The sequence below is a fragment of the Canis lupus genome, chromosome 1 (assembly GCF_048164855.1).
Source record: "Canis lupus baileyi chromosome 1, mCanLup2.hap1, whole genome shotgun sequence".
Lineage (NCBI taxonomy): Eukaryota > Metazoa > Chordata > Mammalia > Carnivora > Canidae > Canis > Canis lupus.
In genome coordinates, this window is record NC_132838.1 from 92,211,655 (window position 1) to 92,228,215 (window position 16,561).

General features: G+C 49.3%; 1 protein-coding gene and 1 long non-coding RNA gene across 6 annotated transcripts in view; one reads left to right on the forward strand and one right to left on the reverse strand.

Moving 5' to 3' along the window:
• Positions 1-1,683, reverse strand: part of LOC140640365 (uncharacterized) — a 150,604-nt gene extending 148,921 nt beyond the window's left edge. For both annotated transcript variants that reach the window (XR_012037083.1, XR_012037075.1), the window contains exon 1: positions 1,609-1,683. This is a non-coding gene — a long non-coding RNA (uncharacterized lncRNA). The remainder of the gene's footprint in view (positions 1-1,608) is intronic.
• Positions 1,684-1,779: 96 nt separating this feature from the next.
• Positions 1,780-16,561, forward strand: part of VLDLR (very low density lipoprotein receptor) — a 30,677-nt gene continuing 15,895 nt past the window's right edge. For 2 of the 4 annotated variants that reach the window (XM_072839683.1, XM_072839690.1), the window contains exons 1-2: positions 1,918-2,105; positions 14,323-14,442. In XM_072839683.1, coding sequence (XP_072695784.1) covers positions 2,024-2,105; positions 14,323-14,442 — 202 coding nt within the window. In that variant the 5' untranslated portion in view covers positions 1,918-2,023. Of the gene's footprint in view, positions 2,106-14,322; positions 14,443-16,561 lie in introns of all 4 variants that reach the window. The other 2 variants (XM_072839673.1, XM_072839677.1) reach the window with 2 other exon arrangements.

Below are 16,561 nucleotides of genomic sequence, written 5' to 3' on the forward strand. Positions count from 1 at the left end.
GTAGGCAAAACAGCAATCAAAATTAGTTATAGTGCAACACTCCACCAATACAGAGTTAAGCTCCTTAATATTTATCAGTCACGAGATCCTCTGGCCCCACCAAACTGTATCCTGATCTGCAATCTTCCTTTTCTTGCCATCTCCTGGATACAGTAAGTTCCTAATAAAGATCCCATCCGATGGCTAGCCTTGACAAACACCTAGAAGAACCAGGGCAAGGAGAACATAGCTAAGCAACGCCCACCACTTCTCAGGTCACCAAGAGAACACCGCTAGAATGTGGTCCTATCGAAACCTGTGAAGTTTGGGTCATTGGGTAAAAAAATACCTTCAGAAAAAAGAAAAAAAATAACTTAAAAAAACATACGTAAACCCTTTCATTTAAGAAGGAGAAATAGCTTGGTGTGCCCTCCAACTCTTGTTAAATGCTTAACAGAGCACAGCAGACAATGCACGTCAGCCAAGGGCAAGTGTGCAAGAAACATGAAGCAAACACACGTACAAAACAAATTATAGGCTCATGTGCTGCCAGGCACAAAACAAGAATCAATCCTTAATAGGAATCTTGCCTTACTTCCTTTCCTCTTAAGCCTTACAATTGGGATGTTACAAAGTGTACCAAGAAGAATAAACCTAGGTTCCCCCTTCCCCCAAACAAGAAAAGGTTAAGCTTTTAATTACAGGCCCTCAAACTATCATTCTGTGCAATTAGCAATTAACTATAATCGTTGATGAGAGAATGCAGGGCTGCCCTAGCAATTTCCCTCCTCCCAGGCTGGGTTATTTTAGTCCCGTTCCATTACAGAGAACCAACCACAAACGCGCGCACACGCGCGCGCGCGCACACACACACACACACACTCTCTCTCATTTAAAAACATTTAATTTTTAGCGAAAATGGCATCTCGGCGTGCGATTGGGACAGGCACCCCGAACCCCACCTCAGAGCAGCCCAAACGTGTCGAGCCCGTCCCACTCCATCACTTGCGGGTGGAGGGAGGAGGCCCGAGGCAGACGCTACCTACCATACCAGCCTTACACTGCCAGCCTCTCTTTGGGGCGCAGGAGAGGGTGGCAGGGAGAGGGAGACTCTTGCCGCCTTTGGAAGCCGCAGGTCCCCCCGGGGCCGCCGGGCCCAGTTAGCGGCTGGTGGTGGCAACAGCAGCAATAGTTGCATCAGCGCTAACTGCTGCGGCTGCATTTACGGTCGGCGGCTGCCCTGCCGGGAGGGTACGGCAATGACTGTAGGGAGCGCACAGCTGCTGCCGCGGCAGGTTCCCTAGATCAGGAAATTAGGGCAGGCACCGGGGATTGGAGGCGAGGGCGGCGCGCGAGCCAACCAGCGGCCGCCCCGGGCCCCCGTGAGCCCCGGGCGGACGCGCGGAGCAGCCGGGCCCCGGGAGCAGTCCGGGTGGTGGTGGCGGCGGCGGCGGCGGCCACGGCCACGGCCACTCACGCACGCACACACACTCGCACACCCCCTGCGCGGGCACCTGGCTGCCCAGAGCTTATGAGAGCAGCTCGTCGAGGGGACCGCGGGCTGGAGCCGCCGCTCCCCCCACGCCCCTCGCTGACCACTCCCCCTCCTGCCCCCTCCTCGCTGCTCACCCGGCAGTCGCCAGTGTGGGTGCTCCGCGGCCGGCTCGCTCCCTTCTGCCTTCTTCTGCTCTCGGCTCCCCACCCCCTCTCCCTCCCCTCCCCTCCCGTGCCCTCCCCTCCTCTGCAGCGCCTGCATTATCTTCTGCCCGCAGGCTCGGCTTGCACCGCTGCTGCAGCACGGGGAGGTGGGTGGGTGGGTGGGTGGGTGGGTTGGCTGGTGGGGAGGAGATTGTGCAAGTTGTAGGGGAGGGGGTGCCCTCTTCTTCCCTGCTCCCTTTCCCCCTTTCTAACTCCTTCCCCCCTCCTCCTCCCCCTCCCCCCTCCCCGCCCCCACCTCCTTCCTCCTTTGCGAAGGGCTGGTAACTTGTTGTGCGGAGCGAGCGGCGGCGGCGGCGGCGGCGGCGGCACCATCCAGGCGGGCACCATGGGCACGTCCGCGCGCTGGGCGCTCTGGCTGCTGCTCGCGCTGTGCTGGGCGCCCCGGGAGAGCCGCGCCACCGGAGCGGGTGAGTGAGGACGCGCCCCTCCGCCGGCTGCCCGGGCCCGAGGCGCGGGTCTCCTTTTGCGCCCCCCCCACCTCCCCACCTCCTAGGAGGCGCCTCTGCGCTCCGCTCGCCGTCTTTCCCTCCCAACCCTGGTGGCGCCTCTGAGCAGACTGTCAGCGCCGCGGCCACGGGGAGCCGGGCTTGGGGGACAGTGGGATTGGGGGTGTCCTGAAGCCTCGTCTGAACTAGGCGTCCTTCCCTTCACTCTGTCCCCCGAAGCCACTGCTTTGCGTCGTTTTCACCCCGCTCGGCCGGGGCTGGGGCATGTGGGCTTCCGCGCACCGAACAATGGTTCTGTCTGCGCTGCCGGGCGGAGTGTTAGGAAGGAGGCAGAGGGCCGGGTCGGGCCGAGCGGTGCGCGGGAGCCGGGGCCGCGCTCCTGGGACCGGCGGGGGGCGGGGGCGGGCGACGGCGGGCGCCTCCGGGGGCGCGGGGCGCAGGTCTCGGCGGCGAGCCCCCGGCGCGGGGAGCGGGCTCACGATCGATGGGCGGCAGCCGGGAGGCTCCAGGGAGCCACTACAAGTGCGCAGCCTGCGCACCCGGACTGCGACCTCCCGGCGCCCGGTGGTCTCCTGGCGTGCGGGTCAGAGGACGAGTGCGGCTTCCAGGAGGACTCCCCACGGGTGTTCCTCCCCTCCTACCTTGCCCCTCCCCGCCCCCCTCGCGCCGTGTTTGTAAACCTCTCGGGTCTCCCGTGGAGCTGAGCGGGGGGAGGAGGGGAGCGGAACCAAGACTTAATCAGGTTAGTTTGCTGATCTTCTGTTCCCGGTGAGATTTCCTCGAGAGGAATGGAGTCCTAATCTAGCGACTGTGTAATTAGCCTTCATTCCAGACAATAGATCAAAGGGAGTAGCGGGAGGGCCGGTGGGGGCGGCGGCGACTACGGTGGTGCCCGGGGCTGCCGCACTGGGCCCCGGAGCCCTGTCCTCAGCCGGCCTCCCGGCTGGAGAGCGCAACTTTCCCGGGCAGGGACGGGCAGCCCTTCTGGGGCTCGGGCCAGAGTGCCGGCGCGTCCCCGGTGCGAGCTTGACAGCACGCGGAGGGGTGGCGGGTCCGGGGGGCGAGGGGGTGCAGAGAGCGGCCGCCCCGAGTACCCCTCCCGAGTCCGAGCTCCGGCCGCGGGGGGCTCAGGAGGCCCGCCTGCCTGCAGTCACGTGTCTCCCGAAGCCGGCCAACTTTCAAGTGTGCGGTCCGGTCCGGCAGCCTCCCGGGCGGGGGTCCGGGGGTTCGCAGCCTGCCATGCCCCCGGCCCTTTGGCTCCGCTGTCCCGAGCGAGCGTGTGAAGCTGGGACGGGCTTCTCTGCCCTCTGCGATTGGCTGGCCGCCCGATCACGTTTGGGCTGGTCACATGGCTCCGCGAACTCGGACGGTCGCAGCCCGAGCAGGAGTATCTGTAGGGGAACGCAAGGCGCCCCACAGCCTCCTTCGCACTGTCCCCTCCCGTGCTCTCCCCAACCTGGACTCCTCGAAGAAGGCGAGGCCTGGAGAGAGCCTCTGAGGTGTGACCACAAAGCTAAGAGCCTGGGGGAGCCTTGCCCGCAAGAATTTTCAGACTGGAACATTAATCATTAATGGATGAGCAATACTAACTTATTAAATGATTTCTCAGGATCGTTCCATGACTTGCATGATACTTTTCATAACACTTCAAGAGACTAAGGTGTACCAGAAACTACGGATAACCGCCCTGGAGGTGGGGGGAGAGATTTTGTTTTTGCTGTATGTCCTCCTCCTCCTCCCTGTTCTTTTAGTTTAACAGGTAGGAACTTTCCGTTGGAGGCGAACTTTATCCTATAGAGTGCTGGGAATGCCCTTGAACTCATGAAATGAGTTAGTTGAAGCCATATGGTCACCTTGTATTAGGTAGGTGAGGGTCCCTTTTGCTCTACGTCACATGTGAAATACGTGACATGCCATGAAGAGTGACACACCAAAGCCCAGGCAAGACTTAAATTCTTCAAAGGAAAGGAGACACATCATTTTTCAACTGGACAGACTCTGGGGTTGGCTGAGGAGGTAGTGACCTTACGCCAACCCAGACTGGCTTTGGTCTGAAGTTCAAAGCCCCAGGGTATATGGGCTGACTTTCTGGCCCTGGTTTTGTGTGCATCCCTTCTTCCCAACCTCTCCTCCCCCAGATGTGCTCTTGGTACTGGTCTAAAATAGGACCGGGCAGGGATGCTCTAAGATCCCGTCCAGAAACTTAGATCGGTCTAACTACAGAAGCTAAAACTCAGTGGTGTAGTATACCTGACTGCAAGTCCCTGGGAATTCTAGTACGTTTTCCATCAGCCTAGGTAGTCAGGCTTAGGATGTGGGGTACCATACAGCATCATTAAAGCCAGAGCCTAGAAAAACCAAGGTTTTATGAGGGCTCTTCAGAGATGGCTAGCACCTAGCAAAAGAGTAGACAGAGACTTCTCTTACTGTGGGAGTAGGTTTGTAAAATGAGACCTGGAGGGATAGGAGACAGGAGGGCAAGGAGAAAATAAACTTGACCCACCCCATAGCACCAAGGGAAAGTATGGCAGTGATCCTGATCCCCGTTGAGGCCAAAGAACGAGCATGTGAGCCTGGACTCTTTAAACAAGGATCACCAGGCAAGTGACAGCTTCCTGAAGTCTGAGCAATCGGCCTGTTGCTTGCTACATGTGACATTTAGCTATAATGTCCATCCTGTGTTGTTTTGATTCTCTGCTTTTACTGCTGGTGTCCCCACATTCCTAATGCATGTGTAAAGGCCAAGTTCAGTAGAGCAGCCAAATATTAAGACTTTACCATGATCGACTGCATATTTAAGCAGTAAGCCTTCCTAGCAAGGTAATTACGGCAGTCTCCGTGCTTAAAAGAAGTGAAGTCCTGATTGAAGTGTTTCTGCCTTTCATAAAAATTGAATAACGATAAATTTGATTTCACTTGAGCAGTTTTACTACCATTTTAGAAGCGACAAAAAGTAGTTACAAGCCCCTTCTATTCCAGAAGTATCAAACTGGTGAGACTTCACAAGAGCTCCCAGAGTAGAACATGGCCATAATCAAGGAAACAGGCAGCTCCCAGCCACACGGCTTTGGGTTTTGACCCAAAGACCAGAAAACTCAGAGCACAGCATAGACGTACAGACAACTCGTGTTAAAAAAAAAAATATCTAGACCGTTTTCTATTTCTTACAGAGTGTGAATGAAGCTGGCTTTTTTGGTAGAAGGAAAAGCAACCAAGTATAGGCAGTTACCTACTTGACTTTAAGTCATAGTTAAATTTACTTTGGATACTGACTGTTCTTTGGAAAGCCACCTTCTCATACCAGCCTATGAGAAATCAAATGCCTCCAAGGGTTATGATAAGGTCTGCAATGACATTGATGATAAATGTACCTGCCTTAGGAGAGTCAATCAGGGCCGGGCTCTCCAGAAGGCTAGTTAATAGACTCAAAGTGCTTAGTATGTTCCCTTCTACTGTAAGTTAATCTCAAGAGAGTACTTAGGGTACAAGGAGACTACTTCCAAGACCAAAGGTCCAAAGATACCTTCTGCAAAAGTGATGGATGAGATGTACCTGTTGAATAGAAGTGGTCCAGGAACAGATTTTTGTGCCCATCTAAAGAATTTTTAGCTAGCAAATTTGAAGACTGGTAGCTTTTAAGCTTTCAGACGGAGTGTGACATAGCTCTAGCAGAATCTTGTTTGATGATTTCACTGTGTATTTTCCAATGTGAATCGGTGTCTCCTTGCTAAGCTGTTCTGTTGGCTTAGCAATAAAAACTCTAAGTGTAGTTGATGCCACCTCGTTAGATAAACTAGCCATGCTGCAGGAACTAAATGAGAGGGCAGGTGATACTGTAATGTTAGCATCCTTTTTCCTTCATGTGATGTGTCCTAGGAAAGCTTGGGCCTGCTGGTTATTTGTGGGCTCAAATTCAGCAAGAGCATGCCTCCTGGGTGCCATGAGATTAAGGATAGAGATTATGCCAAAAAAAAAAAAAAAAAGGCTTAATGTTTGCTTGGGGAGCCTTTGACTACTTTGTATTTTAAAACTGCTCCGGGGGGGGGGGGGGGGCGTTAGGGGAAAGGTATGAACGCTCTTACATTTAAGAGGCAGAAAGTTTAAGATGGGACCATTGGCTGGAGTGGTTGATCTTGCCACCAGCGTGGGCCTTTTGGGTTGGCCCTACTAGCTAGGAGCCTTTATGTATACACATGTAATTTTAGGGGGTGGAGGTGGGGTGGAGCTTGCAATTAGCCAAGCAAGAGAGATGATAAAACCTTGATGATAGACATTTGTGGATTACTTCACGTGCTTATATGTTATAACCTAATACTTCCCCTAACTCCAACATTTGCAAGTTACTTCACATGTTAGAACTTTATTCTTTTCCCCCCAAATGCTCTGACTTAATAGGGTTCCTATTTTATAGACTGCCTCTAATCTTTCGTTTTCCTAAGAAGGCTTCCCAAAATCTGAGTTATTAACTGATCTGTAGGTTCACTAAATAGGTGGTAGATTGATGTCAACATTCCTTATACTTCTGCTTAAAACCACTTGACGACCATCTACTGAGCATCTAACCATGAGCCACTTGGCAGCACCAAGCATGGGGAGGACACAGTAACTAGGCAGGTGGTCCTCTCTTTCATGGCATTTGGTCTAGTGGGGAAGTCAAATCAAGAAATCAAAGTTCGCCTGGAATAGAGGCTCTGGAGAGGAGTGAGCAGATCCAGTATTTAAGCCTTAATCATAAAAGAGGCAGACAGCGGCTGAAGGTTGCTGGAGTTCCCACTTGCTACCTGTGTTACAGAATACAATGTTTCCCAACTGTCACCAAGAACTCAGACTCTCATGTGACAAAGTCAGATGCTATTCCATCTCCACAGATGATCTTACAAAAGTGATCAGATTCCAGCAACCATGGGTTGCTGCCAACATTACTAAAGAGCACTAAAGCAGGTCCCAAGTGAAATCCAAGTCTTACACATCAAATTTCTAACTCTACCAGTTAGCTGCCGCTACTGTTCCCTGTGTACTGGAACCTCGCTCTTCACAGGAAAATGAGGCCAGATGTACCTACAGTGACGTACTCACTGTGATAGATAAGTGTGGGAAAGCACACAGTTTTTATATTATCAAGTGGCACAAAGATGTTGTGAAGGTACCCCCATGGGCATAAGGAACAATGGACTTTATAACATAGAGCCTTTCAGAATATTCTAGTTGGTCAAACAACTGGTCATGTGTTTCAAGTTCAGGAAAGCTGGAAGGAATGCTTTGGAAAAAGTCTATAGTTCAAACCAGCTTTATCAGTGAACTAATGAATCAGTTGATTCATCCAGGAATACTCACTAGTGCCCAAAGATACTGGAGATGTCAGGAACTTGGTCCCAAGTTACAAAGATAAATTCTAGGCCCTGCCTTGGGGTAGGGTGAGGGGGACCTCCACTTGTAGAGATGGAAACAGGCAGGGAGGGCAAACACCTCAGTACACGGCAACTGTGTGACCATCAAGAAGCAGCCAGACCACACTTGGTGGGTCAGGAAAGGAATAGAGGGCCTCCTTCAAAGGGAGACATTTGTGTATACAGGAGTGACAGGAGCAAACTGAGACAGATCAATAGTGAGGACACAGGCCTGGGGCAAGTGGGGCTGGGGGCATCCCTGGGTGTACTCTGAGCCAAGGGCTGGTGGGAAGCAATAGGGAAAAGTTGGGGGGAAATGGGTAGGGAACCAGACTCGGCCCTTGAGCCAGTGAGAAACCTAGAAGTGATCCCATCATTGGCACTTCAGGCCGGTCTAGGTGGCTTGGGTCACCATCTTGATTTGGATGGTTGATGTGGCAACCTGGAGGAAGAAGGAACAGATCAAGGGAGGGATGAGAGCCCAGATGGAGCCAGGGATGGATGGCAAAATATCAGGGGAGAAGAACCTGGCTCTCCACGGGACCAACCTCCATAGGTTGGAGGAAGTGATGGAGCCCCCCAAGGATAGGGGCTTCTGGCAAAGAGAAGACAGGCTTTAGAAGAACCTCTTTACCATGTAGCCCTGTTAAGGCATCTAGATAAATTTTTCCTACCTAATGGGTACAGAGGCTTTGCCTCATGCTGTCACCATGATTAATGTCCGTTGTAAGAATGGCACTGAGCACTTGTGCCCATCCAGCGGTGGGTGTGCAGGCTTATCGGGGTAAGAACTATATATTCCACCCTGAAAAGGACATGGTCACTTCCACTGAGGGTAGAATCTTAGCCTCCTAAACTTTGGGCAGTGGTTTCAAAGTGTGGTCAGGAACCAGCAGTGTCAATACCATCTGGGAACCCAAGAAAGGGAGCTCTGTCCCCACCCTGCTCCAGCTGAATCTGAACCTCTGTGGGGGGGTAGGCCCAGCAGGTGTTCCAACAAGCCCTGTGGGGATTCTGATGCCAATGAGAATAAGAGCACCAGGGACCTAGCATCTGCCTCCCATAGAAACTGTAAGTTCGAAAATAGTGAAAGAGATTATAGAGAAAAGGAGAGAAAATGAGTGGGGAAAATCAGAGAGGGTGACAAAACATGAGAAACTTCTAACTCTGGGAGATGAACAAGAGGTAGTGGAAAGAGAGGCGGGTGGGGGGATGGGTGACGGGCATTGAGGGGGGCACTGACGGGGGCACTTGACAGGATGAGCACTGGGTGTTATACTATATGTTGGTAAATTGAACTCCAATTTTAAAAATACATAATATTAAAAAAAAAAACTCAACTTCGCAATATGCCTCGATTTGACTGATGTATCCTGGACAAGACAACCAAGCTGTGTAGTCCTTCTAGAAAAAACCCCGCTGAGGATACTCTAGGCTTTTTAAATTTTATTTTATTTTAATTAAAATGTGGCAGGAAGGCTGTCTTTCGATAATAAGACTGTGTTAGGACAGTATCATCTTGACGGGTGAAACTACCTACCTCATTCTGGATTGATTTAAACTGACTCTGTTACCCAAGTTACCAAAATCAACAGAATATTTTAAGGGGAAGTAGTCCTGCATTAGATGCTTTAGATTCTGTGCATGTTCAGCAGTGTAGTATCTGAAGCCAGGCCACCTGGGGTTCAAATCCTCATTCTGTACAGGCTGATCCTGGGCAAGCACTGTACTTCCCTTCTCTGTCCTCTCCTTACCTGATACATAAAAGGGGAACAGTAGTACTCAGAGTGGAGGATTTAGAATTCAGATGAATTAAAAGACTGAAGGCTTAGAGCTGTGTTTGGCAAATAATTTTGAAAGCTTATTTACCTATGATTCTTAAGATCATCTCAATCTGATGTCAGTGGGACAAGTGAACTCTAAGATTCACTTATTTCAGCGAATCAGAAGGATTGACCAAAGTATTTCTTTTTAAGATTATTTATTTATTTATTTATTCATGACAGAGAGATTGAGAGAGACAGGGGCAGAGACACAGGCAGAGGGAAAAAAGCAGGCTCTGTGCTCAGTGGGGAGTCCAATGCAGAACTGGATCCCAGGACCCTGGGATAATGATCTGAGCTGAAGGTAGATAGATGCTCAACCACTGAGCCACCCAGGTGTCCCTGGCCGAAGTATTTAACAGCTTTCAGGCAGTTCTTAGAAGTGCTTTAGAGCCTGACAGTAGGGCCGGAACACAACCTCCGTGCCCGACAGCTCAGGCTGTCTGCCTGCCTTCCTCTCACTAACTAACCTCTCCTGAGAGAAAACCACTTTGCTGACTCGCAAGTCTGCTTATCCTAAAATGAGTTTTAGCCTATGAATAGAAAGATTGGCATTAAAGAAGCAGCAGAAGTGTGACTAAAAATAAATGCCCTTGGCGGCCCCAGAAGTGGCCAAACAAGTGGACTAAAGACATTCCTGTAGATAGCACCCATATCTCAAGCAAGGAGGAGAGGGAGAGGCCCCTGAATCCTGGGCCCCGCCAGTCCCAGGAGAGTGGCAGCCTGAGCCTCTCTGTGCTGGTTCAAGTTCAGGTCTGAGCCTGATACTCAGAAACCTCCCCGTACCCTGGGCAGCCTGGAGCCCTCTAGGGAAAAGTGCAGCCTACCATGAAGGCTTGGTATCTACTGTGAGGTCTATGCAGTTTCCCACTGACCCATTAAAACTTGCAGGGACAGTCAGGCAACAGTAGGCTGACATCTATGTGCATTTAAACCCCTGAGTTTTGGGACGCCTGGGTGGCTCAGTGGTTGGTTGAGCATCTGCCTTCGGCTCAGGGCGTGATTCCGGGGTCCAGGATCAAGTCCCCCATCAGGCTCCCTGCAGGGAACCCGCTTCTCTGTGTCTCTCATGAGTAAATAAATAAAATCTTTAAAAATAAAGACATAAATAAGCCCCTGAGTTTTTTGGAGCCACTGAACTGCCAACATGTCTGGGCAGCAACGTTCACTCTTGAGGTGAGCAAGGCTCCTGGGACAAGGCGCCTTAAGGTCAGTTTGCAGGGTCTGATTCTGCCTGGGCAAGTGACAGAATGAGCAAGTTAGTCCTTGGCATGGGTGGGCCTTCTTTCATTACAAAGGTAAATAGCTGTGACTAGGTACATATGTGACTACATACAAGTGACTTCCGACCCCCTGACCCAGAGGGGCAGGGATAGTTATTCTAAGTATTAGAGCTCAAAGAAGATCCAGATCAAGGCCAATGGTTTGATTTCTTAAAGCAACAGGAAGAACCCTTTTCAAATTCTTTCACAAAACTCAAGTATTGATAAAGAAAGCCTTCCTGGCTGAAACAGGCAAAACACCCAGGTTCCCCGCTATCATGGCCTTTCCTCCACCCACCCCCAACTTTAACCACCCTTTTGGCACTAAGGCATTCCTATGAATCCCCATGGCTTTGAGGAACCTGCTAAAAACCACATTGACTCTCAGCTGTTCACCTTTCTGGGCAGATAGATCTGGAGATATTGGCTGCCTAGAGCTTCTACTCCTAGGGTTATTGTTTGAGGCATCAATCCATGTCTTAGCTTAGCCTAAAGATTAAAAGCACCTTGGGGGAGAGAGGAGGATGCCTGGGTGGCACACATGGTTGAGCCTTCGACTCTTGGTTTCAGCTCAGGTCATGATCTCAGGGTCAGGAGATCGAGCCCGGCACTGGGTGCTTGGTGCAGGGTCCGCTTGGAACTCATTCACCCTCTCCCTCTGCCCCTCCCTTCCCATGCTCTCTCTAAAATAAATCAATCAATCTTAAAAAGAAAGAAAAAAACAAATAAAAGCACGTCGAGTGTAGACGATTTCAAGCTCAACTGTTCCCTTTACGAAAGTAGACTTAAGGGTCACGGATGAAAATAGCCTATAGGTCCACAATCCTGTAATCCCCCAAAGGCTGTGGAAATCAAAAGCTCCTTAACTTGTTTGGTGCTTTCGGTTCTCCTGGAGCTCTGTACGGCCGTGTTCCCAGCCGAGCACCAGAGGCGAGATGGAGAATCTTTTTGAAACTTTGACGGAACACCCACAGCATTGCAGTCTGGCCGCGGTCCCAGCACGGGATCCAGCCTCGGAGCTCTGGCCGCCCTGCACCAGGCGGGACGTTCAACAGAAGCCAGGGCCACATTCTGCCCAGGAGCAACCTCATAACCGAATGCTTAGATAATAAGAAACTGAGGCATGGCCATCAGGCCTACGGTCTTACCTCTCTTTAAAGAGAGGGTCCCGTATGAGGGCAGCTAGCCAGCCTTAGCCACCGCCACCTCCACCCCCACCCCACTCGTCCTGTGAAGGAGCAACAGCATTCAGTAGCTTTCTCCACTTCTAACCTCCATCGCTTCCCCCCTCATAATACAGGGTCACGTGTGTGTCCCAGTAAAACACAGTTCCAGGACTGTTGGGCAGAAGCTTGGGGGGAGTGGAAATAGCTCAGATAAGAAAAGGTAGACATTAAATTCCTTTTTGTCTTAAGGAATTGGAATAAAACACTGAGAAAATGCTTATGCTTGTCCTGAAAGTCTGCTTAGGATCAACTCTGGAAGCAGTGCTGCTGGGATCTTACTCTCATTTCTTACTGCTGATCGTTCCTTTGCTGCCATGATGTTCAGAGACCCTCCTGGAGGTGCTGGGGCACTAAACGCCAGCCTGATTTCACCTGTGTACCTGTATTTGATCCCAGGCCAGCTTGCATGTCTAGGAAATCTCTAGCTTCCAAAGTCATTTTTAAGATCTTCCAGGTCCTAACCTTGAAGTGGAAAACCATCATTTGACACCTACTTCTGTGTCCCTGTCCAAGTCTGATTCTATGCTGACCTTTTTATGCTTTATAGGCTTTACCTTTACCTACAGTGTAGGTGTCAGTGTCTGAATTTTTGTCTCTTTTTCACTGAACAACCTTTGGTACCTCAAACCTTTAAAAAAAAGTTCAGAGCCTCCATCGTACCCTAACTGGAGCCTGACTGTTCTAACTAGACTTCTATTGATGTTGTTTGACGACAAACTGTTCATCTGCTACTTTCACATTAAGTTCTCTAAATAAGTTTTTGCCACTCCCACAGCCCTCAAAGGTAGTAGGGATAGAGAACTAAAGCCAGAGGCCCCTGCAGCAGATCCCCCCAGCAGCGAGAACACTGAGAGGCTGCTGGAAATATAGGGATGGATGGGGGAGGCAGCTGCTTCTCTGCTTTGGTTGAACAGTATAAAAGCCAGCTGCTGACTTCCCCCAACAACCTCTACCCTTCTCAATCCCTTATATCTTATGCCAATAAGATATTTGTGAAATGAACAAATGTTGTGAAATATAGGTAGAAAGTGCTGTCAGATCATACTGCTTTGTATCTGGGTCCCACCTTAACCAGACTCTTGGGAGCAGAGTGGTACACACAGCTTATGAATACATTCAGTATCTAAGAATGGAACCACACCCATGTGGTAAACCTGACTTGGACTGAATTCTAATCTCCCTGGGAATTAGCCACAAAACATAGACCGCCCCCAGATAGGAGGGGCTAGCTGATAGTAGGGAGGCCAACGGGAGTATTGTATACCAGGCACAAGAGTTCCAGTCTGTGCTTGTCACTGTAGTGTCTGTCTTTAGGCCGGCATGCCACAGCTGCAGATGCTGGAAGGTGGCAGGAAATCTGCTTGGAGGGCCTAAGTAATCTGCACGAGCCATAGGGCACCCCTGGTTGTCCTGAATATTAGCAGTATATTTATATTAAGCAACCAGATCGTTGGCCTTTTAGCTCAAAGAAATCACATCCTCCAGAAGAGCACATGTACTAATGGTAGGAAACACCTGAATGTTAGCTGTCCCATGCCAGGCAAAAACGAAAAAAATAACAAAACTAAGTGTTCTACTTACAAGGATTAGTTCATACCACTGTGTGAATTAAATATCCATACATCGAGTGCAGGAAAATAGAGATTCAGAGAAATAGAATCTGGGTCTGTGATGCTCCCTCACTTTGTTTTTCTTCTGTTGCTAAAAGTGATCTCCCTTTACCTCTCAACTATAACTTCTTGATTTTTATCTTTGAGCTGTTTTGTAAGCATGTCTTTTTCTAATTAGACCTCAGATTTTAAAATGAGGACATTAAACCTCTGTCCTGCCCCCTCTTTGCTATCATTCTTTCTAAGTCTCCCTGAGTTTACTTGTAATAGAAGCATCATCCATGAATAACAGTACCAAATGTGATCAAGAAATGCCATTAAAGGGTTAGGATTTGGCTGATTACAGTTCCACAAGGGAGTTAAACACATGAGGGAAATGAGTCCAGGGGCAAGTGAGTCCAACCTAACTCCCCATGGTCTCTGGGAAATCTAGGTTCCTTCTATCTTGGTCTGGCTCCATTGGCCCAGGATCTCTATTCCAGCCACCATGCCCAATTTTCAGGATCCAGAAAGGAATAAAGGAAAGGATAATGGGTCCCCAATCCCTTTGAGGATATTTCCCAGAAGTTCTATTTATCATTCTATTTATATTCCATTAACTAGACCTTAGGCCCACCCATGGCTGTGCCTCACTGCAAGAGAAGCTGGGAAATCTAGTCTTCTCCAGATGGCATTTGCCCAGCAAAGAATTCAATCACTGCCTGTCACTGCCCCAATGCCCACCCTGCCCTGGCCCCTAGAATGTTCTAGCCTGCTGAGCCTGCAGCTCTCCCTTTGAGAAGTACCATGTCCATGGGTTTTGGGTAACTTGCAGCTCTAACTTCCCATGCTTGTATCCCAACTTAGCTAAGTGCTCCCTCCTGATTTTAGGAAGAAAAGCCAAATGTGAACCCTCCCAATTCCAGTGCACAAATGGCCGCTGTATTACATTGCTGTGGAAATGCGACGGGGATGAAGACTGCGCTGATGGCAGTGACGAAAAGAACTGTGGTGAGTAAGGAGCCTTGCAGTGTCCCTCACGAGGATGCATGCACGTCACTAAGTGTGATCTTAGCTTCTTAAATGTTTCGAGGTTCTGAAAATAGAATCCACTCCTAAGAGTTGCCTTGACTCCAGGTCCCAAAAGTCTCTACATCTTGGTCTAGAGGAATTTAGTTGAATGTTTGACATGGGACTACCAGCATGAGTGTGGAATGTTGAAGATCAAGTGGAGGTCCTTCCAAATGACAGGACCTGGTTTGTCAGAGGTCAGGCAAACATTCAGTATAGGAAGCTAGGAGAGGGGGCAGGAGGACCAGAAGTAGAGACAGGAGCTTGCTTAGAACAGACCTTCTTTTTGTAATTCTCAAAAAGCTCTGATAGCGCCCCCCAAAGAAAGTAAGTCATGAACAGTAAGAAAACCCCTCAGGTTTCAGGGGGTTAATAAACTCCTGGCTTTGAAACTACGGGCCCCTGCCGATCACAGATCAGATAAGTATTTTTAATAATTGCCGACAATAGATGCTAATTCTAAAATGGTAGGCAGGGTAAAAGACATTCTTTCCCCCAGAGAATGGGGATATACCGTCATACCCACCGATCAACGTCATCCAGAGATCATTGTGAGAAATGCCTCATGTTGAGCCTGAATAGCTGAGAACTACGTGTCAAGGTGGCATTTAGGCTACCTTGAATACATGCTGAAATTTATTTTTTGATCCCTTTGTTCTGTGTCAGAATCTTGAAACAAGATTGTGTGTGAATGTTGGTGACAACATTGTCATTTGCCTTTTAATGGATGTTATTGAAAGATGTCTACAAACTAGAAATACAGAAGAAAAACAGAAGCTAAAGGTAGATTGCATCAACTGCTGTCTTGTTATGCCCTTACCTGCTTCTTCATGCGTCATTACAAAAATGGCATAGCGTAAGCATCAGGGCAGGCGGTCTTATGCTTGAGCTCGCTGGAGCAGTATCGTGAGTGTTTGCACACCAATATGTGGATTAGCAGCCCATTTAGAAACCTAGGATGTCCCTTCTACAATCTCAGGGAAGAAGCATCTCCAGTCTCAGGACCAACAGTAGTCCTCCGGGCACTACTTTGCCATCGTGTACGTTCTAAAGCTGGGATTTTAATCTACTCTACAAGACATTGAGTTCATGTCACTTCTAGGTTACCTAGGTAATAGAATTCCCTCACGAAATCTCTCACTGGAAGGACTCACTATTGGCAACTCCTCTCTTGGTGTAAGTAGTGATTCTTCCTCAATTCTAAAGTATGTACTTGGCAAAGCCCATTGTTCTTTCTTAGAAAGTAATCATTCTCTTCATGTTTCAGAAGCCTTCTCTGACCATCTGACTAACTTGGTAGCAACTAACCTGGGTCATCTTAGGAATCACCCCTGGCTTTTCCTAAAGTAGTCTCCACCTAAGTAACTGCTAGACACACGGCAGAAGGGTTTGCAAGAGTGAAGGGGGGATATTTATGTACTGAAAATCACTCCAGGTGGAAAAAATTAAATAAATTCTTGGCCAGAATTGGTCTCTGCCTCCAAGATATGAAGGTATAGAAGGAAAGTGGGAACACTGCTCAGGGTAGCTCTGCATACTTATTTTGAGATGTTCCTCCCTAGAAGGGAAAAGCTGCACAATTGCTTAAAACTCATAAAGCCACACTTCTTATTTTTCCTGTGCAACCTCTTGGTAGTGAACTGGGCTGCAGTTTCAGCAGGGCTGTTTCTTTCAAGCATGTCCACCAGCATTCTTAGTCAACTACAGCTTAGAATCCAGAGCCATGTGTTTCCATCAGCCCCATGGAACTCATTCTTTTACAAGTGTGAGGCTGACCTGATTAATGAGTAACTTAGAGACTCTGAGTGGGTAACTGTTAGTTCTCTTCCCCTTTGGCACACCTACACTGCTATCCATCTCTCAAGGCCCCATTCGAATAGACTTTCTTTACCCTCCCAGTCTGTATTCAGAATGGAAGAGAGATGAACTCTAGAAAGCTTCCATCACTATTTATCTTTTGCTCCAACACTTTGTAGCATGGCCAACTTGTCTATGTCTACAACATTTTATACGTCTTTAAACCACCTTGTCTCTCTATAATTACTTCTTGCTTCCTCTT